This window comes from Triplophysa dalaica, chromosome 13 (genome assembly GCF_015846415.1).
Source record: "Triplophysa dalaica isolate WHDGS20190420 chromosome 13, ASM1584641v1, whole genome shotgun sequence".
NCBI lineage: Eukaryota > Metazoa > Chordata > Actinopteri > Cypriniformes > Nemacheilidae > Triplophysa > Triplophysa dalaica.
The window spans coordinates 16,917,218-16,944,086 of NC_079554.1; the positions used below are offsets into that span (position 1 = coordinate 16,917,218).

The 26,869-nt window shown below is 35.1% G+C and overlaps 2 protein-coding genes and 1 long non-coding RNA gene across 4 annotated transcripts; all 3 read right to left on the minus strand.

The window, feature by feature from the left end:
* Nucleotides 1–2,402: 2,402 nt before the first annotated feature.
* Nucleotides 2,403–14,630, minus strand: LOC130433883 (adhesion G protein-coupled receptor F4-like). Of its 2 annotated transcripts, XM_056763664.1 has the most exons (18): nucleotides 14,559–14,630; nucleotides 11,772–11,839; nucleotides 11,139–11,209; nucleotides 10,903–10,951; nucleotides 10,310–10,339; nucleotides 7,931–8,031; nucleotides 7,140–7,204; nucleotides 6,907–7,043; nucleotides 6,607–6,789; nucleotides 6,102–6,302; nucleotides 5,865–6,014; nucleotides 5,458–5,633; nucleotides 5,200–5,370; nucleotides 3,638–5,008; nucleotides 3,463–3,504; nucleotides 3,205–3,264; nucleotides 3,014–3,073; nucleotides 2,403–2,926 (listed from the first exon to the last, which is right to left on the minus strand). In XM_056763664.1, the coding sequence occupies exons 2-17, from the start codon at nucleotides 11,782–11,784 to the stop codon at nucleotides 3,020–3,022; spliced, it is 2,874 nt and encodes a 957-aa protein (XP_056619642.1). In that variant the 5' UTR covers nucleotides 11,785–11,839; nucleotides 14,559–14,630; the 3' UTR covers nucleotides 2,403–2,926; nucleotides 3,014–3,019. The 2 variants fall into 2 exon arrangements, with proteins under 2 accessions (XP_056619642.1, XP_056619643.1); XM_056763665.1 differs by lacking the exon at nucleotides 14,559–14,630 and having other exon boundaries at nucleotides 2,403–2,901.
* Nucleotides 14,631–19,904: 5,274 nt separating this feature from the next.
* On the minus strand, nucleotides 19,905–21,905 carry LOC130433885 (uncharacterized). Its single transcript, XR_008908623.1, has 3 exons — nucleotides 21,819–21,905; nucleotides 21,638–21,698; nucleotides 19,905–20,128 (listed from the first exon to the last, which is right to left on the minus strand). It is a non-coding gene; the product is annotated as an uncharacterized LOC130433885 (long non-coding RNA).
* Nucleotides 21,906–22,400: 495 nt separating this feature from the next.
* On the minus strand, nucleotides 22,401–23,744 carry LOC130433962 (adhesion G-protein coupled receptor F1-like). The gene is given in 3 exon segments (XM_056763770.1): nucleotides 22,401–22,448; nucleotides 22,622–23,315; nucleotides 23,317–23,744. Coding segments are annotated over 3 exon segments (1,170 nt in total).
* Between the last annotated feature and the right edge of the window lie 3,125 nt (nucleotides 23,745–26,869).

Here is a 26,869-nt window from a genome sequence, read left to right on the forward strand (position 1 = left end):
ACACTCGATGCAGCGTTTCAAAATGGGAACATTCTTAGTTTGACCGGTTGTGAAGCACATGTGCCTAAATTGGCTTTAATAACCTTAGTGGGTGACGTCATTAATTACACCCACTTAAGCTGAGGTCTATGAATACGAGTGAAACAGACACATCCTCAGGTTCTTTTGACTTCAATGACTGCTTTGTGCGTGCTTTCTGTTCGTGAGAAGAAGACTTCTCAAAGATAGTTGTCTTAGATAGGCCTAGTTGTCTAAGTTATGCTGGGGCTGATAATCGGGCTGATTTCTCCCATTCCGACAGTCCTAGATAAGGTCCTGATGATCTTAGATGGCTCTAGATTATCTTATCAGTTTTCCCTGGGGTGTGATGTGTGTTAAAAGTGAATGAACCTGATAGGAACAACATCGGAGCCGCCTGATCGCGAATCTTACATATTCAACATGTTGAATATTTATGATCAGAAATATTGATGGGTGGGGGATACCCCCGCAAAACCCAAAAGAACTCTGTTGATTGTCACGTGGAACAAAACAATACCCTATTAGAAAGCCACCTGACAGAAGTGTAACAACCGTAGTTATTACTTCAACAAACCCTTTTCATTGTTCTGTCAATTTTCTGTCAAAAGCATTACAAACACTATCATTACAATTACGAATCATTACAATAAAACCAGGCTATGAGCAAGTGAAGGTAGTCTGAGTGTACGGATGCTTTAAGGTGAAACAGAAAAAGAAGGTCGAGTGGAGCTAGTGAAGCCTTTGATTCATTCAGGTGATATAGGAAATTGGCAGCGTGGAGACTTCTGCCAGATATCTCCCTTTGGGTACTAAGCACTGTAGGCATAGGCTACAGGATTCAGTTTGCATATCGTCCTCCTGTTAAGGTTTATTTCTTAGATTATATATTTCATCCATTTACATTTACATTTTTTCTTACTTGTTACCAGACTCGACAGTTTAGCCCAAGGGAGGGGCTAGAGCTATTTAAATGAGAGGCAAGCTATTACAGTCGATATTTTCTGTTTCCTTAAAAGGAAGGGGGGTTGTGTCCAATATTAGATCTTTGCAGATTGAACCGCTATTTAAGAAAATGCAAGTCCAAAATGTAGACAACACTCTTTACATTCTTTGTCTAAATGTATATTTATCAAAAAAAACTTTTATAATAACAATATTCCCCATACGTGTTCACAGCTTTTTTTTTACACAAACTAATTACCTATTTATCAATGCTTTCTGTTTTGCTAAATAGGGACGAACTTGCCCAGGGAAAAGCAGATCTACAATTACCGTCACTCCAGAGCCAGACGGGTGATCGAGAATGCTTTTGGCATCTTGGTGTCAAGGTGGCAGATCCTAGGAAGTCCCCTAGAGTGTCGGCCAGACAAAGCTGTCAACATTGTCAAAGCATGTTGTGTTTTACAGAACTTCCTGGCATGCACGGATGAGGTCAACACAGCTGTGAATGGATACATCCCTGCAAATTTCCCAGACTCAGACACTAGGGTCACCTCAGCTAGGAGAGTGGCGCAGGGTGGTGGCAGGGGACACTAATGTTGCTTTTTTGGAAGACAGGGTTACAGCCAAGTAACCTGTGTCATTACATTTATAATAAAAACACTGATTTCTGAGCCTCTTACCTCATCCAAGTGACACAATACTGAAATGTGGAGCACCTTCAGGCTACACCAACTTGCTTGGAGTGTAAGGTTTTTGTTTCCTTCTTAAATGATAAACCCACAAAATTTTCCTGTAAAAGTGTCTCAATACAAACCACCTTGTTTTGTTTATATGTTATCAGAAGCAGATAAATAAATGATATGTTGGTACATTAATGTCCAAGTAGTTTGTCATTCTAAATTGATTTTGTGGGAAAAATATACATTATAGGGATCAAAGGCCAGAAGTTTAAAACCCCTTGATCTAGGAATGAACGGATTCATTATAAGTCCACAGCATGAATCTTTAAACATTTTTATGTATTTGGCAAACATTTTATATTGTATTATTTTTTTCATTTAGGCACTCTATTTTACCTGCGCAATAATTCAGTTAAGTGTAAAATGTCAGATAGAGTCTCAGAAAGGGTAAAATAAACAGCTTTTGTATATTCACTAATAAACTGAAATTCTAAACGCAAACACTTCTTGTGTAAGAAAGAAACTGAAAGTGTTTTGAGCTTGAAGTACATAAGGGAATGCAATAAGGGGTGTGTAAACGAGTTTATCTTAGAAATATTTTTCTACAACAAACCTACTTTTTAAAGCTTAGGTAAAAGTGTCTTTCAAGCACACATTAGTACTTTTTCTATTATTTGCAAACTCTATAACATAACTGATAATATATGTAAATAATCCAAGCAGAGTAGAGAAACGTGAATAAACAATAAGCCTTTCTAATTAAAATGTCAAATACATTTTATTACATTACAAATTCATTGTCAAATGTCTATATAACTGATTATATTCAAAACCAATTTCCTGTTTGATCAATTGATTAAAAAATCTAAATATTAGAGGATATACTTCAATACCATTAGATTTTTTTGTAAAAAGCCATTAGAAAATACATCACATGATTACATAAAATCAGCAAAAAATTAACACAAATCAATTTTGTAATTGAAAAAGAAACTGTAACATTTCAAAAATAAATCAACCCTAAAAACATTCAGTTAAGTGTAACAACTAGCCCAAAATCAAAGTGCTTCCAAACATACCACATATTCTATACCATATACCATAACCACTAACAGAAATCATATACATTACAGTTCAATTGTTATATTTATTAGACCTCATGTTTTACTTCATATTTTGTGTAATTTCTTCAAACCATCAAAACGTTTTCTTCCAGAAACAGAATATTTGGATGACAGCAGATGAGGATGTAGTTGTGCTGTGAGTAAATATGTTGAAGAAATCTGAAAAGATATATCAATATAGATATACTATATATATATATATATATATATAGTCACTTTATGTTTTTAGATTATTAGATAATTTACTTCGATCTACGTCCTTTGCGGTACACCCTGTTGAGTTGAAGACGTGCCTGCAGTAGTGCTCTGTAATTTATAAAAATTCCATGTAAAATCAAGATGACCAGATGATTATGAGTAAAGACATTATTTACAGAGGGACTTATGTTAAGCAATCACTCTTAGAGATGCATTGCGCTCTATATAATGTCACTTACCTTGGTAGGTGTGGAACTAAGGTTGTTGAGTGACAGCCGTTTTAACAAAGCATCACAAACCTGCAAGCAAAGAGAAAAGAAACAGTTATTGCAGTCATATTTTGAATCATGAAGCATCTTAATTTTTTAGGAGTGTGAAGTTTGATGTGTGACATAATGGTATACATAATAAATAGTACAGGTTATAGATAATCCACGTCTAGCCGTGCATTAAAGGATTATAATGCACGACATGGAGCCCAAGAACTCAACTCATACCTTGTTGTCTAAAATAACTCCAAACACCAACACAAAGAACCCCTAGGGATAAAAAACAATGTTATATTAATATAATAGATGGATTTGAAAGATAAATAAATTATCACCATTCTAATGAATTGCCAATGCAAGACTGAAGTATAAAAATAAAAGACACAGGAACAGAAAGTAGTACCTGAAATGAATTGAGGATTGCAAAAACCACATGAATACCAAAGTCAGGTGACACCATGGTTCCAATCCCAAATCCCCATGTAAGACCAAAGATAGGCGTGAGAATGGCCACACATCGGACAATGATTACAAAAACATGTCTGTCATCTGGCTGAGTTGTGGCACCAACCCCTCTTCTTAACAGCTTAAACAAAGCTACAACCACAACAACGATGTTAAAGGCGACAATAGCCAGAGCTGGAATCACAAATGCCAGCAGGGCTTTAGATTCAGTCCAGTTCAGCCAACATGCATTTTCTTTTGAAACATAGTTTTCGGCTCCAGCTGTGGAGGCAACAGTAATAACCGCTATGAGCAAAGGTGCACCATAACCAACTGTGAAGGCAATGATCATCATTTTAGTCCTTGACATCTGAGACAGAACCATGACAGTGCGGTAAAGAAGCAAAAGTGCTGAAATGAGCATCCAGAAGAAGAGAGCAAGGTAAAAAAAGTGCATGAAGAAAACCACTGGACTGCAGCGAGCAACTGAGATCATCAGCCCTTGTTTTATGTCTTGATCTGCGATTGCAGCTCCAATGATGAAACAGATGTTTGCAATCAGCAGAGACACAGCGATGTTGACTATTGAGACGTGTCGCATGTATGCCGTGTCATTTTGTGTCACTGACTTCCATACAATTATCTCGATGATGAGACACAGAACCAAGCTGGCCATTGAAATAGCAACACCGATGTATGTTATATAGGCTAAGGCTGTGCTTTTCACTATGTCTGTAATTGCAAACGGTGACATCAGAATTGAAAAAGAGGTTGTGTGGTTGCATTCACATGTAACCTTGCTCCCTTCATTCCCTGTTATCTTGACTTTACATCCAGTTGAATCCCATCGGTCGAGATAAAAGTTCCAAAAGACACACTGAGGATTTCCCAATGATGTATTTGTAATGTCGAAAGCAAACGTAATATTTTTTATTGTTTCATTAACTTTAACCACAACCACGTCTCCATTAACGCGGTTTTCTGATGTCCTGTTGTCATTATTAGAACTGTTACGAGTAGGAAGGACATCATTAAGCTTTGAAAAGAATATAACAGTTATGAAAATTGGATTAGAAAAATCTGGTATGACAATCTGAGTCGTTGAGTTTGGTAGTTGAGAAGTTTGGTTGAATGAGTTTTTAAATGTATTTCTATTCAACTGAATAGATGACAGATTAATTGCAAACACATCTGAGAGTCGATCACTTATATTCTCAATAGCTTGCAGAAGTTTAACGCTGGTGTTTCCTGTCGTGTTTTTATTGTTCAAATCACTCCAAGTTTTACTGGAATTATCTGACACGATGATGTCCACTGTGTTTAAAAAACTCTGGAAATGTAATAAACGGAAATGTTTAATATAATGACATTTATTATGATAAATATATATCATTATTTACCTAAAGTATGGCTAAGTAAAAAGTGGTTTTATCCTTTTAACATAAATAAAAATCATTTGGTCTGCTATATAATTATGTTTAGTTAACACACAAAAACAAAACAAATATAATATGACTATACCTCCATAACAGGTTTATTGTGGGTAATGTTTTTTGACAAATCAGCAATGTTAGAGAGGATCTCTACAATTATTTTGATCGTCGCAGCAGATTGGGTTACATTGGCATTATTCTGATTAACTGCATTAGTGAGGTTTTCCATAAACTCTGGAATAGCAGTCACAAGTAAGCCCTTCAATACAAAGCACAACAATTCAGGATATTAGAAGCATTTTAGACAGTTGATAGATTTTTTCCCCAAATAAAAAAATATATTTACCTGCACTCTGCTTTCAAGATCTTTGATTACTTTTAACACACAGTCATCCTGTTCTATTTCCCAAACCTTTGATATGCATTTATACGTTATGCTTCCTTCCTTGCCACTCTCACACAGTCCTTTAGTCCTATCATTTGTTTTTCCAATTCCAAGTGCGTTATCTTGACAGGTAAAATCTGGAGTTGACAAATATCTGATTACGTGCCACAAACAGTTAAACATCAGAATACATTTATTCACACTATCGATAGAGTAGGCCAATAATATAGCACATTTTCGTAAGATATTCACGTGTTTGAAGACTTGGTGTCTGTTGTTTCACTGCAGTTTAATTTGTGAGTTGCTAACACACTACAGTCAAATTCAACTCAATGTGATAACACAACAGTACGAAACTGAAGATTTACCTTCCGTGCTTGTGTTTACCAAGACATTCCTCGCGCTGTAACTGTAATCAAGTAGTTGCTGTAAACCCTTGAGTCGACAGGTATAGATAACTTCCCCACAACTTTCCTTTTTAATTGTATGGTTTACTGTGATAAAATCTGATCCGATTTCTGAAATACATTACAAATATATTATAAATAATTAAAACCATTGCGTATTTTCTCATTGTAAATAATGATTGATGCATTATGTATAACCTGATGCTTGCACAATGCCATTCAGGACCCACTCAACACTGTAGCCCGCATTAACATAGCATGTTAACTGAACAGTCCTTCCATCACATGGAAAAACACGTTTATCTTCACCCACTGTGATCCTGGGTTGTTGTTCGATAACAATATTTTGCCACTGAATGTACGGTATAAAACTGGTTTGTGTGATGCACGAGTATCTACCTATAAGTGATCAAAACAGACAACACTGTCATTATACACTTTAAAGAAATGTGGGACATCGTGTTATACGCAAGGAACTGCATGCACAATAAAAAATAAGAGATATGTTTTAAAGCTCCTTTGTTTCATCTTAATGCCTGACGTTTGTGGCTGTTGCAACAAAACGTAAAACATGCAACAGAATGTACAGGAATAAAGCTTTAGGCAACAAATGAAAAAACTAATTTTGACAAAACTAATACAATCTACAGCTATAAATATACTTTGTCAAATATAATAGCACAAAATCACTTCTGAGACTCACCGTTGTCACTGTAGGCAGCACTGTTCAAAGTAAGTGTGTCACTTGAAATGGTATATTTTGTGCTGTCTGGATCTTTTTCATTCACTTTCCATGTTATGTTTCCGTAAACAGACCGTGGACATTTCAGCTCCAACTTTTGCTGAGGATAAAATTTACCTGATGTACTTATCAGGGTCTTTTGTTCTGAAAATAAATAAATTTGGCTCATATCACAAAGAAACAGAACAGCTACATAACACATAATGACAGAACTAAGAGATGGGAATGCTTTTACTTGGTGTAAACATTCACTACACTCACCGGATATCGCAAAACCATTGGGAGCAACAGGGATTCCTTTACTTAAGAGAATGTTGGAAAGGTTTGTGATTACTGAGAAAAAATCCAGATAGATGTTGGTTACAGTAACCGTGCCATCTGCAATGGTGCTACCAGGTCTATGGAGCAATACACAAACAGAGTCTGAGAACACTGTATTAACAAAATGTTTCTAAAACAACAATGTGACATTTTAACTGTTAAAGTGACCATACCTGAAGCCGGTGATGTTTACTGAAGCGTTATTGTGGTTATCCAAACTATGGTAAGTTTCTTGAACCTGCAAATATATATATATAGAGGGGTTAAATTGGGATTTGTTATGTTCCAGGGCTCTGAGGGGTATTTTGAGGGGTGCCTATACAAAGCTTATCATCGTATTAATTGACGAACTGTAAAATGAAAGTTGAGAGAGCTTTTGTTATGAACAATAAAATGCTGATTAAACTAATTCTAGATCACAGCAGTTTACAAAGCCACATTTAAGAATATAATCATTCTGAGAATATATTAGGTTTATAAGAGGGATGGCAAGCTCTAGGTCTGACTCATTGTAAAGTGTTGTCAATCACTAAATAGGTCATGGTAAATGTGTTTTCTTTGTTGAGCAAAGTAACTTTAATAATAATTAAGCTATATATTTAGAGTTTTAATGTATCCCCTTTATTGATTTTCTTAAGACAGAATAGATTCTGTTCTCTGTGCCAGGATCTTGTGGCATAACATATTTCTGAGCATCAAGATCTTTATTATTCCTAAACAACAGAAGAATTAACTGACACGAGTAAGAAATGGGGGGAAAGACCCACATGAATGTTGAATGTTGACATATGACAGATGCTGTTTCTAACTGTAATCAGCCATCATGACCAATCATAGAAAAAAATGAGGAAACATTTCAAGAACCCCCAATCCCACCCATTGCCGTATAAGGCATTGTCAGATATCTTTCACAAACAAATACATACAAAACATTAAATGTATTTAGGAAGAATAAAATACTAACTGCGTCTTGGATTTTTTTGACATAATCTTTGTAATTATTGTCATCAGGATTTGTAAGACTGGTATCGAAAGGTTTATCAATTGTCATTGACATTTCAATACCTGTAAAGAAAAACAAAAAGTTAAATTACATTTACACAACATCTTAAATAGTCAATTAATAGATATCATTGCACAGCAAACATGTACATTCTTGAGCCAGATCTTGTAACAAGCATAGCAGTTGATGGACTTGTTATTAATATCAAATGCTTGAATTTGTGCATGTTTTAAACTGGATAAAGTGAACTATCAAATGGACTTGCAAAAGGGTGACATCATTTTGTGGAACGTTGTAATTTTGTGACGAACATTATCATCAATGTGATTGTGGTTTAAGTGTAGAATATGAGGAAATAAAATGGAATAAATAAAATTAATTAAGATGTGTAAAACAAGGAAAATCAACAAACAACATTTTGAAGCAAAATACATAGGGGAGAGTGGGGACAGTTGCAACGTGTGGCAGTTGCAACATTGCTGATTTATCCAATCAGGAATGAGCTGGAGTCATGACACTCCTACTGCACATGCTCAGTATGCCCCTCCTTCTTTCTGGAAGTTAACAGCCACAAGTGAAACTACCTTATGGGAGAACCGAAATTCAAGGTAAAAAAATAACTTTTTTTACAACTAGATTTTTTGTCATAATGTCTAAACTGTTTAAGTATTGATCTTTATAGTTTTATAGTTTGAATGTGCAGTTTCTTAGCTCTTAACAGACTTAGGTACAATGTGTTCAATCTAATTTGTTAGGCTAGCATCACTAGTTTTAAGATGGCTGCCAGGGGTGGGACAGTTGCAACGCATTGTTGCAACTGTCCCCACATGGTGTTGCAACTGTCCCTCATGTCAATAATAATGACAATTAGATATTTTTTTTATAAAAGGCAAATCAGTGGTTTGATAAAGAACATATTTCAATAGCCAGGTGTCTCCACTTTGTATTTCAGCAAATTGCTTTTTTAAAAGTCAAACTAGGCTGCAGTGTATCCTACATTTTCTGTTCTGCTTTTTCAGTATGCCACGAGACAGGAAAAGGATAACAGATAGGGGTGTCCCTCTACCTATTCTGTCCTTAGCTGCTGCTGTAGTGAGCATTGACGGCAGGACAGTGAGGTCTGTGGCAAAAGAGTATTCAATTTGCCACACAACCCTCTATCGCTTTATTTAAGAGAGAGAGAGGTTATGTCCAGGAGAGGAGATGAGGTCAGGTTATTGGACCCCAAGGAGGGTCTTCTCAGTCCAACAGGAAGATAGCCTGGCAGAATACCTAAAAAGAGCAGCTGATCTTTTCTATGGTCTCAGCACTAAAGAGGTAAGCATGAGGAAGGTATTAAACCAGAGTGTAGGCTTAAAGGGAGGACTGGTAGGGAGAATTATATAAGAATATTGAGACTGTGAAATAATAATATAAGAGAAATTACCATTCTACCGCCATTTTCATTTACCATCAATTTCGCAGGTTCGTCGATTGGCCTTCCAACTGGCTGTCTATTACAAGTGCTCCTACCCTGAAACCTGGAATGAGTGCTCTCTGGCTGGCCGGGATTGGTTTATGGGGTTCATGAAAAGACAGCCCAGTCTGTCTATACGGTGCCCTCAAGCTACCAGTCTCACACGGAACACAACCTTCAACCGTCACAATGTATCCTTGTTTTACAACAATCTTGCAAATGTGCTTGAAAAAAAAAATTTGAAGGGAAGGACATCTGGAATAATTGTTACGGGCTACATCAGTTTGTGGGATTGACAAAGGTATTACATTGTTGTGTACTTGTTTTTTTTTACTTTAATAAGTTAACTCAGTGAACTCTGGTCTCAAATAAACTAAAAAAAGATTTGAAAAATGATGCCGAAGTATGAGTTTTATTACATCTAAATGACTGTTGCAACTGCCCCTCGGTACTGTTGCAATTGTCCCCATATATGGGGACAGTTGCAACATTTTTCAGGGTCAATTTAAGTACAAATTACTTTCATATCATCACATGTACACATGTTGCAACAGTATGGGCGGGTAGGTCACAAATATGGGTTTAATATATATACTTTTTGTCTTTCTAATACAAACAGTCGCTGAGAAACTGAAGGAAATGTAAAAAGTGTTGCAACCGCCCCCACTCTTCCCTACTTATTTTTAGTGGTGACCTTGTAGAAGATGCTAGCAATAAACAAAGAAATAAACATTTTGACTGTTATTATTAACATTAATGATACCACAAAAACATTTCTAACATCATTGTGTGAGAGAAAAAGCAGTTTTATGAGATCCACACTAATTGTATCATTACCAGACAAACATTAAAATGAATCTCAGAAGTTGCTTTACTGTACATACCTGTTTGTGGTGGTGTTACTGTAGAAAACACTAGCAAAAAATAAATAATGATAAACAATAAGAATATTTAAAAATTGTTTTTGTGAAAATCCCCCTCAACAAGTCAAATTGAAGTAACTTGTTCATATTAAGTAAACTCAACTAAAGGGCCAACATTTTAGGGTTTGGCGTTCTACTCAACAACGTTAAGTTGACTAGTCAAACACTTGTTAAGTAAAGCTGAAAGACGATATTTCAGTTACCTGCATTCTTAATGTACTCTAAACATAAAGGATGGGTTAAGTAAAACTAACATCAGCAACAGTTTTTTTTTGAGTGTTTTGGTTTTCTTCAGAATATAAAGAACACTCATATTAAAAAAATAATTACAATTATTACACCTGCACCTGTGCATGTGTTATTGATGCTGATGGTTAGATTTGGGAATGTCGCAGTATACCCATCCCAACATGAGCAAGTGTAACCTCGATTTATAATTTGGACCACAAACAGATGGAATCACTTGACATTCATCCACATCTGGTTACAATGATAGTAGACCATTACAGACAAACTGTCCTATTATTAATTTAAATTAAATCTTAATTCCAGACCTGCTCTTCTTTTTATCACGTGATGGTGTGGCTCATCTATGTGGCTAAACTGGAGTTAAATAAAAAAATATGGCTTTAAACATTCATCTTTTCAAAGTTTAACTCACAAATCCAACATTTTGTATAGTGATATAAATGACATTTTAAGTAGAGAAAGGTTTAACATTTTCAAATATTAAACATATCTTGTAGATAAAGTAATAGTGTACATTTTTAATGGACACCTGTAAAGTTACCTGTAAAGTTTTCACAAAGCATGCAAATGTAAGCAGAATAATGGCTCCTGATAGGTATTTTGTCCTCCTCTCTACAAAATGATGCAAAAAGACTTTTTTAAACATTGGTCATTTTCAGAGGAAAAACTATATACTAACAAATACTCACAATACAAATACCCAGAAAAGTAAAAAAAAGAGTATTTTCAAAGATAATATATAGAGACACTACAAGGACAGACCCTGCAGAAAAGTGTGTTCATTTCCTTGAGGATCACCCAATACAGGATTGAACCTGTAACATAATTTTAGGTATTTTGCCAATTTCTTATGTCCCTCCAAAATGACAAAAAATTTACAAAAAGACAGAAAAATGCCTACCACTATCGTGTGATAATCTAAAGGGGGAAACACTCCATTGGCTCATTGGAAGTATCATAAAGTGACACTGTACTATGAAGAATGTTACTAAAACATAGACATGTGTACTTGTGACTAAAGCATCCACCCAAACATTTGAATTATGTTGCCACTTAATCAACCTCAACTCATGTCATTCTAACTCGAGCAAATTTTCTTTTCTTTTTGTCTTGAGGGGAAGAACGAATATATCAGTGTCTTTTGTGAAAGAGAAAGTAAGTGAGTTTATCCTACCTTCACTTGCCATTTTCTCATTCAACTCAAACCTATTCAGGGTATTTCTTCAATTATGTTCACCGTGCCTGGAAAACAGGGAAAAAAACTTCAATTCTGATGTGCCACCGAACTGTACATTTATCTGTTGGATTATCTGAGTTTCTCAATCACTGATATCTAATTCATTCTGAATACTTTATCTACCCAACCAATCTCTTCAAAGTTTATTTTCCTTTCATGTTTACTTAATATTGTCCTTATTTCGTAGTGTGATGTTTCTTAAACACACAGAAAGAAACTCAGGAAAATTTTGAGGATAGATTTATTACTTAAATTAACTGTCCTTTTGTTATTGATAAAAAATCAGACCTTTTCATTTTATTTTGATGATAGTCCACTTCCTTGTCAAACACTATTCTTGCTAAAAAGTACAGTAAACCCCAAAATTTAAATCCTGTCGTTGTTTGAAAGCTGTTACATTGTCTTTGTTTAGTCGAAAATAAAAAAAAGAAAGATGTTTCTGAAGGACCAGAAACTGAGATTTCTGAGGCACCATTTTCTTTATTTAAAATTAAAATGAGGATGCATGATTAGTTCAAATCAAATCGAGATACACATGATCACCCTCCTTGTAAAACTCTTAATAATGATTGAGCACACCACCGTTCTCCCAAATCGGTTTACTGGAGAAATAATATTACACATTTTTATGTTATTATTTTTTGCAAAATTTTGTCACCAAACGTTCGTCTTCGATGAATGTTTGCTATTTGTTACACAGAGGAGCCCACACAGCCTGTGTCTCTTAATGTTTTATATACAAGTGCCTTACTGCTCATCGTGCATCAACCAAAAAGAGGCGGACGAAACACACTACTTCCTTATATTAGTGAAAGTACAGATACTACTATTCAAATATTACTCCACTACAAGTAAATGTTGAAGAGATGCTTTTAAAAGTGCTCAAGTATTAAAAGTAAATTTCCTTTATGTCAGTGGTTGTGCCATTGTTTTATTGTCATTGCCTTAATGGCTCTGAAGCAACCTACTGAATATATTGAGTAGCAGATAGTATCAGTAGTAAGAGCTTTCTGTTTTTAGCATATATATGTTTAGTTACCGTAGGTTTACTCAAAATAGCTCAATTGGAGTATGGCTACTAAATAGAGAAAATTGTAAATTTGTGGATACTGTGGTAATACTGCACAGAACATCCCTCCTGAAAAACAATTCTCTATTTTCTATTCAATTCCTCTTTGAAGTGTGTTTTGGGCTTTATTCCAGTAGGATTTACCATCACACCAATAGAATCCATCAAACACAAATAGACAACAAGTATCCAAAACAATTCCCATTCTTCCCATTTAATCCATTACATTTTCTCTTGTATTTTGGGCAAGGTTCTATTGTTTTTTATTTCAGCAGCAATACTTCAACTACAGTTACAACATAAAAAACATCATTCATTTTCCAAACGGCCTCAAATGATATAACAGCAGATCAAAAGTTAACGCCCACGCACATTTCCTTAACTCTGACACGATCTGATGAAATTTCGATTTAAATGTCATGTAGCTCAAGGTGTATGTGATGTTTATTTAGGCTACCTTTAAGCCAGCCATGGCCACGGACAAATCACTTAAACTTGGCACACACACGCAACCTGTATCTGTAACAACGGCACACGGATGAAGACGCAACAGGTATAGTCCAAGGGGTTTAATGATAACAGACACGGGAACAGGAGAACATGGGAGACACAACCGGGTTTACAATACAATACTCGACAAAGAACTAAGGCGCACACAATGCTTAAATACATGGGGGAAACACTCAGGGAAAACAACGAACAAGTCAAAACACATGGGGAACACAGGCTGAAGTGTTACAGTATCGATCACTTGATTTTACATGCGCCTGCCTTCTCATAACTAGTTTGGTTTTAACTATATTGCTAATTTTGCTTGATATGACCCTGCTGAAGAAACAATAAATACCCAACAAGAGTGTTTTGGACATTACTTCAAAAGGATTTAACATCCCACAAGTAGAATCCATCACAAACATTACAGTTTACATTACAAGCAATACAAATCCCTTTAAAACAACAACAACCATTACGACCTCTTTAATGGTTTCTATTGTTTTTTTCAGCAGGGAATGCATTCCTTTTCATTGAAAAATATATATACTTAAAAATGAACAAATCAGGCTATATAGGTAATCTTTTGTTAGGTCAGCCTGTTATACAGAAGAGAGAACACATTTGCAAAAAATTTCAATATCATTTTAATTCACAATTCACAATTTATGATTTTATACTTAAATAGTAATGTTTTTTAAATGTTGCAGTCCATATGAGTTTCAAAGCAGAATGTTTGTCCTAGGTATAAACCAGTTTAAAATATATTTATGAAAGCAAATGAGGGTAAATATTTTACATAAAATATATCAAATTCTTCTAAAACATTACGCTGTTTGTCTTAGCACAGCCATAATGATTGATTAAAAAGAACAAAAATGCTCAATGTCCAATTACGGTTACAAACGGTCCACATCAACCATGGGTTCCACCCCAAAATGATTTTAAAAGACGACTTTAAAACATCTTTAGACATTTAGCATGTTTAACCACTAGCCAGAAACCCCCAGTTGCAGACAAAATTTAGAGATTAAAATTTTAAAACACACATCCAGTGCACCCTAAAGGAAATGTCTCTATCTTTCTATGAATGAAGTTCTAAAAGTAAGTACACATATATTCTACATTTAAAAAAAGATCTATTACCGAGTTGTCACTCTTACCTTTCCCCTGGAAAACGAGTTCGGATGTGACACCGAACTGTACATTTATCTGCTGGATTATCTGAGTTTCTCAATCACTGATATCTGATTCGTTCTGAATATTTTATCTACCTAACCAATCTCTTCAAAGTTTATTTTCCTTTCTTGTTTCCTAAACATTCTCCTTATTTCTCAGTGTGATGTTTATTAAACACACAGAAAGAAACTCAATTTTGAGGATAGATTTATTGCTTTGATTATATGAATTGTCCTTTTATTATTGATAAAAAAATCTGACCTTTTCATCTTATTTTGATGATTGTCCACTTCCTTGTCAAACACTATTCATGCTAAAAAGTACAGTAAACCCCAAAATTAAAATCCTGTCGTTGTTTGAAAGCTGTATCATTTTCTTTGTTTAGTCAAAAACTAAAAAAAGAAAGAAGTTTCTGAAGCACCAGAAACTGAGATTTCTGAGGCACCATTTACTACCATATAGAAAAACATAGTGTATTTCTTTGTTCTGTTAAACATTAGACATTTTGAAGAATTTAGGGAAACAACCCGTTCTGGGGCACCTAGCATTTTATTTTATTCAACTATGGTAGTTAATGGTGCCTCAGAGATCTCAGTTTCTAACATTTTTCCAAATATCTTTCTTTGTGTTTAACAGAACAAAGAAATCTATACCGATTTGGAACAAATTGATGTGGAGCAATTCATGAGAGAATTTAAGGTATTATTTATGTATTTTCAGTTTAATACTACTGCATTATATCTTGAAGACCAACATTAAAAAAGAGGGACCTAAAACAACAAGTTAAAGTCCCTGAATGACAGCATTCCTCAGGTGGCAAACCCATGAGACAGGCATGTTAAACATTTTGCAGTTTACATGTTTTTTTGGATAAAAATGATGTGCTTATCTTTTTAATCAGCCCTGTCTTCTTGTGAACTGGGGCATGCCTGCAAGCTTCAATTCAAACTATGAGGAAATTTTTTTAAAAATATGCAAAATGGATATATCTAGCTCCCTTTACAATGGGACACTGATGATTATTTTCTTGTTAAATGACTGCTTTGTGAAAAGTGTGGTGTGAAATTTTATCAACAACATCAAAACCAGTTAAAGTAAACATGTTGAAGTAAATATGAGAAACAATTTGATTATTCTGTGACATATCAGTACCCAAATTTGCCTGATTTTTAAATAAGATGTTAAGTAGATGCAGCGGTGTAATTTCCATTGGGGACAGGGGGACCACGTCCTCCCTCAATTTTCAAAATCCCGTTTGTGTCCACCTCACTTTCAAATTTGTCTGTAATGATTTTTTTAACCACACTCCGTCATCGTCACGTAGAAGTTCTAGGACCAAGCAAGACACAGAGAGTCTGCCTGTGTCGATACACGAGTTGCATTCACATTCTAAAAATAGATAATTGATGTATACTTAAAATTGACTTATATGGGGTAGAAACGTGTAACGCATGATTTATTACTTGTTTGTTTAATAAGGACTTTTTTTAACAGCAGATTTTGTAATGACGCGGTTTGACAGAAACTTGGGCTTCCCTGGCTGTTGTTTAGGTCGATAAGCATTTTAGAAAGTCATCTGGCTCGTCTCACTCCGACTGCAGGTTAAGGTTTACAAGCCATGATTTCCTCCATCTTCAGTTAATACTCGCATTTCCCCTATTCATAAACATCAACTTTTGCTACACAACAAAAACACCTTTTAGTTTCATGGTTTAATCAATTTGAACATCAAAATCAACACAAAACACAGCTATTTTCCATTTGTGTCTCCCCCCTTCTCAAACCAAAGTTACACACTTGAGCAGAGTTTCTGGCCTGTCTAACCTGTTTACTGGAAACCATCAGAATTTCTGTGATGATTTCTATTACGTTTCAGTAATTTTTTTCATCGGGGTAATGTGTGTTTATATAAACAAAATTACTGTTTGTCTTTTCAAACATTCTATCGCATCATGAAGTTCATTCATGAGTTGGCTTGTGCGCTTGAAGTATTTTGCAAATGAGACAGCCCTTAAAATGGCCAACTCCCTGATCAGTGCCCTGAATACCAAACAAGGGAGCAGATTGAGATGCAGTTGCTTATCATTTCCCAGATCATACAACTTCCTACTTTCATTCTGAGATCTCTCTTTGTAATAATGAAATACCTTGTTGTCAAATTACCTTAAAAAAATACGTGCCTACCTTAAAAACATGCAAACACAAACAGAGACGTTAAAGATAATCGTGATAAGAAGAACGTAATAAGATATGAATTAGGGTTCACTGCTATGTTACCATTAGTTGATGGATTAATCAAATAGTTGTTATAGGCCCAACTATTCACTCAACATTTACTCATTCAGTATTCACCGTCAGGTCGTTCGAAAGCCCTTATTTTGGGCAAAGCAGGAATATTTTATAAATCTTTAAGCAGGTGCTATCTTAAATTGAGTGTTTGCAAGATATTCAAAGTCTAAAACTGAATCCAAATTAGCCCACTCATTCACTATTCCCTATATAATGAATATTCCACTATGGTAAAGAAGTGAATAAAAAATGAGTGAAGGATTTGTTATTGATAGCCTGCCTTGAATAGTTGTGGACATTCGTAATAACGCATTTGATCGATTCTCAAATGGAGGGCTGCATCATCCAGAGGTCGATTTGTACCCTGAGTACGTCATAAAGAATGTCTTATTTCAGAATCTTAACAATAAGAAATTGCACTATTAAGCCAAATGGTCGGAATCATTGAACCTCGTTTCTTGATACCATCATCAAAGACCATAGCAAAACCTGGCTCCAGGGGTCTGGTTTTAGGTTATGTTATCTCACTGAGAGGTTGGATAACCCTTTGGTTTCTCTGTAGGATATTTACGACTCCTTAGCTTCAAAGCGGAGATGAGAAGTCTCTGTCTCATCTCTAACTTAACATCTGAGGCAAACCAAATAACTTCTCTGACAAATAGGAACTCATGTGATTAAACTGGCCTTTTCTATGACCGTATCTAAATGTAGGTTTGTGTTGTAGGTTGTGTGTTGGCACTTGTGTCATTTCAATTAGTCTGTAACTGTTAGATATAGAAGTTTTGATTAAGGGTTCATTCGATGTATTCATACATTGGGATGATTCACAGCCTAGCATGTTTCCTAAGTAACTACTCCTCTCTTAATTCCCTATATGATGAGCTATGTTATAAAATCATAGCATGCATCATACTATGTCCATAACTAAGTTTAGGTATTAAATGCAAATTGACCAGACTGTCAGAGCTATGCAAGTGAGACGCCATGAGAAACAAAGGAACTTTCTCTGGCCCACTTATCGCTTTCATGGCATTGGCCCGCAGGCCACCTGGGGGCAGGGCAGGTATGCATTTAAAAACGCCATCACCGATCCACTTCCGGGGTAATTAGTAGGGAAAAGAAAAAGAACGCAGCGGACAATCCAACAGAGAACCTGGCTTGCGGCTCCCCTCTGGGGAATACTGTTAGGCCATGGAACTTCCGACACCTAAACTCAGCGTTTCAACAGGACTGCATTCTGAAACCATTCAAGATTTCCTTCCACTCGCAAACGGATAATGGTCCAGCACTGAGCTAGCAAGTATCCAATTCTATATATAGAATAGCGGCCATGCGCTCTCTCTCACTCTCTCTGTTTTTCCTAGCGCGTTTGTGTTTCGTGTTTACGTATTATGTGTTTTGTCAGTATATGTCTAGGCCTAATTGTTTGTAGAGTAGTTCAATAAATAACATGTATTACCTCATAGTGGTTCCCTTATTGGCTTTTTCTCATAGGTTTTGGTCACTTAAACTGTGTTTCGATCTATGCTACCTCTGCTCTCTAATCTGTTTGGTAAAGTCAAGTTACTTATGGTACTCATATGTATAAAATCATTGATGCTTTTGCTGGACGAATACATGGAGGGATTTTTATCAATATAATGCTAATAAGAAATTGTAAAATATGTATGGAAAATGACGATTATTATCCTTTTTTTCCGTTGAGCTAAATTCCTTGACTGAAATTGACGATTTACATAACTCATTTCATGTATGTGATCTTGATCTGCTGGAGAATCATATTTGGTGAGTTAAACTCATCCTTATTTAACATGCAGCTATAACCGCTACAGTTCTAAGTTAGGAGTAAATTGTTGCAATATGCTTATGGCTCGTGAATTCAATACTCAGTTAACAAAAATACACCGTGCTTGATGACATATGCAGAGTATAAATGTGACCTCCAGAGGATTCAGTCTTCTGTTTGAGAAACAACCTATATTACACCTGTGTTTTGTAAAATGGTAAAAGTTCATTATCACCTTGTTTTCCATGTTGTCTTAGTGTAATAATAAAGAGAACAAACAACTGTTTATTTACTACATCAAATTATTTTATATATTTAAATATATTTTACCATTCATTTAATCTGTGTATTAATAAATTACTCAAATAACTATTATTAAAGAAAAAAAACAAGTGTAGATAATCATACATTCGTGGCATTAATGGTCACTCTCCACCAGCTGATTCTAATCAGGCAGTTGATTGGCGTTGTATCATGGGAAATAGTGACTGAGCGATTGCACTTCAGATGTACACTCAAAATCAGAGTGCACTGTGGGTAAACAAGTAGTGAACAAATTTAGGGAAAGGGTTTTTCACTCAGAATTCGGTCAACACTACAAAACGAGGGACATCCGATATAGTGCACTCTATTAGAGATAGGGGGCGACCATATGCTTTGTTCTTCACAGTGCAGCATGAAGTCGATCAGGCATTCAATGATAAATTATTCATTTTTTACATTTTTAAAGGTCTTATGTTTATCAGCAACAGATTTAAAGCTACACATATTTAGCTAGACAAATGGTTTTAATGGAGACTATAATAGTCTGCGTCACTATTAATCTTAGGTTCAATAAGTGGATTTCGGAAAACAACTGAACAACTTAAAAGGCCAAAAACACACATACAGGAATTTATTTATTCATTAATCAACCCTAAAAACACTAATTAAACTAGCCACAAATAAAATGCTTTCAAACGTGGGTCGTCAAACAATTAATTGTGAACAAATAGCATTCAGAATAAAAGTTTGGTTTACATAATGTCTGTGTGCTGTCTATATTAATTTGTTTTATAAACATATTAGCATAAAATGTAAGATATCTATGTTATTAAATTATCGATAATTAAATCTATACAAATATTTCCTAAATATATATTCATGTATGTGTATGATTTTGTGTTTATGAATACAAAATGAATATGCACAGTTCATTGACATATTAACTGCGATTAATCGTTTAACAGCCCTAAAACGTAGCGCATGTGCCAACATCATCATTGAATTATCATGTGCGTAAAAGTACATAAAACAAAAGCTCTAATAATTGTAACAATTATACTGCAGTTACATATATGCATTACAGAATATTTGGATGACACACAGATGGCAGAAGAGGAAATGCATATGATTCTAATGAAGTTCATGTATCTGAGCTACTGAAGTGGTTTGATGATGTAGTTGTAGCTGTGCTGGGAGTAAACATGTTGTAGACATCTGAAAGGAGTTGTATGTTACTCAAGAACAGTTAGGACATGTGAATTAATTTAGCAGATGGTAATGTCCACGTCACAGCTGATGTAGATCCATATCATACTTCTACTTGTGTATACATATCATGACAAAGGTCAATATTTTTTGTCACTCATTTCAGAAAGCGAAACCCGTATATTATATAGATTCATCACACAGAATGAAATATTTCAAGCATTTGTTTTTTGAAATTTTGATGATTACGGCTGACAGATAATGAAAGCCCAAAATATAGTCTCAGAACATTTGAATAATACATAAGATCGAGATTGTGTTTTCTGAAGTCAACTGTCAACGCAGCCATCTAAAAGGACATTTTAGAGCACTTCATGCTTTCTTCTGCTGACAAGCTTTATGGAGATGCTGATTTAATTTTCCAGCAGGACTTGGCACCTGCCCACACTGTCAAGGATACCAAAAGCTGGTTCAATGACCATGGTGGTACTGTGCTTGATTGGCCAGCAAACTTGCCTGACCTGAACCCCTTAGAGATTCTATGGGGTTTTGTCAAGAAGAAGATGATAGACAACAGACCCAACAATGCAGATGACCCGAAGGCCGCTATCAAAGCAACCTGGGCTTCCATTACACCTGAGCTGTGCCACATGCTGATTGTCTCCATGCAACACCACATTGATGGAGTAATTCATGCAAAAGGAGACTCAACCAAATATTGAGTTTATGGAAATGAACAAACTTTTTAAAATATATATTTTTTATTGATCTTATGTAATATTAAACATTTTTGAGACCCTGAATTTGGGGTTTTCATTATCTGTAAGCCATAATTATCAAAATTTCAAGAAATAAAGGGTTGAAATATTTCACTCAGTAAGGGTTTCACTTTCTGAAATGAGTGTCAAAAACTTCTGACCTTTCTCATGATATTCCTTTTTTTAGATGGACCTGTATATATATATATATATATATATATATATATATATATGTGTGTGTGTGTGTACATATATATTAGGACTGTCAACGTTTTTCAGATTAACGCGTTAAAAATATTAAACACAAATAACGCAACATCCGATTTTTCGACATCTTTATCTTAATATTTCCTACCTGTTGGGCACACTAATTATAATGGGTTGGATAAACAAAATATATATATTTAATAAAGACATCAATTGCAAAGCAAACACAATTAGAATGTTGGCTTTCATTCATAAAATGATGATGTGTTGTTTCTACATTAATTTGGAGATCAAATGGGAAATTATTAGAATGTAAAAGTATATTTTAAAATATTAAACCTGTGTGTGATAAGCGAGTTCATTTTTTATTTATTGACAGCACTAAAATAATCAGGTTAAACAATATAAAAAGTGTATGTTTAATTTCCCTATAAGTGTGCGATTAAAAAAACTTAATCTATTGACAGCTCAAATATATATAAATATACATCTACAAAATTCACTGTATATGTTTTGAGATTATTGAGATTCGATGAATTTATTATTAACTTACTTCTCTTCCACTTCCTTTGCCAGTCACCTAGTCGACTTGAAGACGCTTCTTCACTAGTGTGCTGTAATGTATAAAAATGACATGTAAAATCAACATGGACAGATAATTATGGGTTAGACCTCATATAACTTACAGCAGGACTAATGTTATGCAAGTATTCTTAGATATGCATCGTACTTACCCTGTTACCTGTGGAACTAGGTTTCTTTAATGACAACTCTCTTGATAGATAATCACGAACCTGCAACCAAAAGAAAAGAAACATACAGAAAATAAAATAGCACAAGCAGCATTTACTGCTATAAATTACAGTCATATGTTTAATAGGGATTTATCCTAATTTTTAAAAGATTAAGAGTGTAAGTTTGATGTGTGACATTCTCCTGTTTCCTATGAACAGTTTGCTTTCGGGTTTAACAACAATGGTAGTTTACTGCCCCCTTCTGTTCAAAGTTGTGTACGGCATGTTATATGTCTCAGTGTCTAACTGTGCAGAGCTCCTACCCTCCAGGAATTGTGTTTGACACTACCGATTTAAGGTGTTCCGAGGCACTTTCGATATGTAATACTGCTGCATTTTGTTTAATAATATCTTTAGATACCAGAAACTATGTTTATTTCATATATTTGGGAAACTATTCTAGCTAACGCTATTATAATAAATTATAATAGATTTAATTGTACCCCAAAACTTTGATTTTGTACACACACTGAAATCAGAATCCCAAGTACACAAGACACACTAAGAATAAACAGATTCATCTCATACCTTTTTGTCTAGAATAATTCCAAACACCAACACAAAGAACCCCTAGTGTCACAGAAAAATGGGTAAAACAATAATGTCATAATAATATTAATATGCATTAAATATATATTACAGATACAAACTAATTTGTATCATAATGGATTGTCAATACACAACTGAATAAAAAACGGATGCATAAAGAACATTTTTGAAAACACAAAAACAGAAAGTGGTACCTGCAGGGAGTTTAGAAGTGCAAACACCACATGAATGCCAAAGTCAGGTGACAGCAAGGTTCCAATCCCAAATCCCCATGTTAGACCAAAGAGAGGAGTCAGGAAAGCCACAGACTTGGCAATGACCAGAAGAACATTTTTCTCATATGCTTGAGTTGTGGCTCCATGTCCTCTCCTAGAGATCTTATACACAACTACAATCACAACTACGATGTTGAAGTCGACAATAGCCAGAGCTGGAATCACAAATGCCAGCAGAGCTTTAGATTCAGTCCAGTTCAGCCAACATGTATTTTCTTTTGAAACATAGTTTTCAGCTCCAGCTGTGGATGCAACAGTAATAACCGCTATGAGCAAAGGTGCACCATAACCAACTGTGAAGGCAATGACCATCATTTCAGTTCTTGACAATTGACCAAAGACGATGACAGTGCTGTAAAAGAGCAAAAGTGCTGAAATGAACATCCAGAAGAAAAGAGCCAAATAAAAAAAGTGCATGAAGAAAACCACTGGACTGCAGCGAGCCACTGAGATCATCAGCCCTTGTTTTATGTCTTGATCTGCGATTGCAGCTCCAATGATGAAACAGATGTTTGCAATAAGCAGAGACAGAGCGATGTTGACTATTGAGACATGTCGCATGCATGACGTGACATTTCGTGTCACTGACTTCCATACAATTATCTCTATAATGACACAGAACCAAGCTGGTCATTGAAATAGCAACACCGATGTATGTTATATAAGCTGAGGCTGTGCGTTTCACAGGGTCTGTATCTACAAACGGTGAAATCAGAATTGAAAAAGAGATTGTGTGGTTGCATTCACATGTAACCTTTTCTGTTTCAGTCCATGTTTTCTTGACTTTACATCCGGCTGTATCCCATCGGTCGAGATCAAAGTACCAAAATACACACTGAGGATTTCCGAATGATGTATTCGCAATATCAAAAGTAAACGAAATGTTGTTGATTGTTTCATTCACTTTAACCACAACCACGTCTCCATTAATGCGGTTTTGTGATGTCCTGTTGTCATTATTAGGAGAATTCCGAGTGAAATCTGACCTGATCTCCGATTGAAAACAGTGAGATATTTTTTTTTTGTCAATAATTAAAGCCATTGTGGATTTTCTCATTGTAAATAATGATTGATGCATTATGTATAACCTGATGCTTGCACAATGCCATTCAGGACCCACTCAACACTGTAGCCTTCATTAACATAGCATGTTAACTGAACAGTCCTTCCATCACATGGAAAAACACGTTTATTGTCACCCACACTGATACTGGGTTCTGGTTCGATGCTAATATATTGGCAATGGGTGTAAGGTATTGAACCAGTTTGTGTGATGCATGAGTATCTGCCTTCATGTGGGGAAAAACAGATCCATTGTTACAGTAAAAATATGTAGGGTGGAGCATTATTTTATTTATTTACTGCTTGTACTAAAAAAATGCGATTTTTTTGTAGAGCTACTTGGGTCCATACAGATTTGGAATAATCTTGGTTAAGCAATTGAGTATGACCAAAGGTAATAGATATTAACAAGCTGCGCCTCTGCTGTTATCATGAATGGGGAAGGAAGAGTCAATCCTCCATTGATAAATACCAATGGTTCTCTGGGGCGAACCTTTGACGCTTATAAGATCCTTGCCAACAAGTGTTTTTAGTGCTTTTTACTCTTAGGAAACCAAAGATATGGTACAGTTGATGTCCGGTTTATTTGTTGGTCGCAAATACGCTATTTAATTATAATTTTTGCCAGCGAATTTAGAAATATCTGTATAAAATGTAACAGCACAAAAAGAACACTACTACGACACAACATTGTCACTGTAAGCAGCACTGAATTTAAGTGTGCCACCCTCATCTGAAATTTTTTGTTTTGTGCTGTCTGTATCTATTTCATTCACTTTCCATGTTATTTTTGCCGTTAACAGACTGTGGACATTTCAGCAAAAACATTTTTGGGTTTTCAGCAGAACATTTACATGCAGACGCATATAATGTACTAAGAGTATTATCATACAAATAATGTATCGCACACAGTTTATGCTGTTTTCAAATCCTGAAAACGCTTCATCCACAGATGTGAAACTATAAACTGCGAAATATATATTTAAAAAAATCAAAATAGGATCCCCATAACAACTGAACATTATTTTATAAATGACCCTGACACTACATGGGTTACTGCATGCAATCCACTGTACTTTGTTTGTCAAGAATTGCTTTGTCAACACATTTAGAGAATAATTTATGTATTTTCATATTCTAAGCTTTCTAGAGTTAACTATATTTATCATGTTGAAAAATAAAAATTTGACATCTGTGTTAATTAATTTTTTATTTTTAAGGTTTACAGTTATGTTTATAAAAATGTAACTATGACAAGGGCCCCCACAAAGGTCTGCTTAGGGTCCCCAGATGTCTAGGATCCGCACTGCCTTTTCTAGACAGATTAAAATTTGATCATGTAAACCACTCGACGAAACTCTACAAGTGTAATGCATCTGGTTGTTGAGGTCATATTTATCAGCACTTTACTCCTCTTAATGGTCACTCGCAAGTTATTTTTGATCAAGCTCAAGTTAAATGTAAATGAGAAAATGACAAACCATGACAACTGATCAACTTAACTTGTTGAGTGGAATCTAATGATTTTTTGTTGTTGTTGATAAGAGCATCAAAACAGCACCAATACAAAAGAACCTAAACTGTCATTAATTGAAAACAAAATCAAAGTTGTTTTTGATCACAAAAAAACACAGATGTGATGTCAGATCCCACCTGTGCATGTGTTATTGGTACTGATGGTGAGATTTGGGATTGTTGAAGTAAATCCATCCCAACATGAGCAATTGTGACCTCCATTTACATTTGTGCAGTTGGAATTTGGACCACAAACAGATGGAATCAACGGACATTCATTCACATCTGAAAAAATAATGACACTTTTACATCAAGCACTCAATACCGAAGCTGCGGGGAAGACGTATTGGAAATGTTGCCTTACAGATCGGGCCTGTCGCGTGGCTGGCAGCGTTTAAAGATCCGTGAGGTCCCTTGAATATATGATGTCCTTCCTGTGTTTGTGAACTCATTAAGAGTTTGGTTTTCATTTGTAAATAGTTGTCGAAAAGCGGAAAGAAACGTGTAATGTAAACAATATGCTCCGGCTCCTCCCGAACTTTGTTAATTAAACATCATTAAGTAAAGATCATGTGTACTTCCTACCCTTAATATAAAAAAGTTATTTTTGTGAGTGGATGGCCTGCTACAGTACCTCTGATTAACAACTTCAAAAGCAATTTTCTCAACATTTCGTGTGTCTCGGCCAAATGTTGCCCTATCCTTACAACCCTTACATCAGAAAGCTCAAATCACTGTAACATTTTTACACATAATACGTGTGGGATATGTGCTACTGAAAATTACTAAAAACTAGCAAGTGTTGTTCTGTTAATCAAAGCAAAAGACGGAATTAACAAGATAATTAAATGTTATTAATCAGTGAATAAATATTAGCAGGATAAAAGACCAACACAAAGTGTGATAAAATCCCTTTAAATGGTCCTCATGTTTTATTGTCCTTTGTTCGGTCATTGTATGTGTTTGCTGTCTTGACATCTCCTCAATGCTGTTTTACTTAACTGCAGCGTCATGCTCTTGTTCTCTTTGGTTCTCCGTCATTCTTAGTAAGTGGTTAGTTTAAATTCATATATAGTGTTGTTGAGTTTAGTGTTAGTTAGTCTTTGACTGTTCCTTGTATTATTATCTTGTATCCTTGATTATACCCCATGGTGGGTCTTTATTTCGTGTTTTTGTAATAAATCTTGTTTGTTAAGACCTCTTCATCCCCGCTGCCTGCAATTGGGTTCTTTCCTCTAATTCATGACAACCGTAAAATCATCTCCAAGTAGATTATCAATATACGCTTGCAAGTGAAATCCACAGCAATATTTTTGTGTTACGGTTTTACTTAGAAACCTAAATGAATAAGACGCTGCATTTTTGGCAACTAGTTTTCTTAACTGGATATATTATCTTGTTCATTAGGTTTGAATAATTGATCTGCACCAAAACCCAGCATTCCTCCTAACTCTAACCACATCTCTAATAACATTAAAAAAAACTACATAAAACCAATCTCTTCTGTGACTACTTGAGAGACAAATTAGAAGAAAAAAACTAACCATCTCTCTTTCTCTAAACAGGTAGTGATCTAGCTTTTGTTGAGAG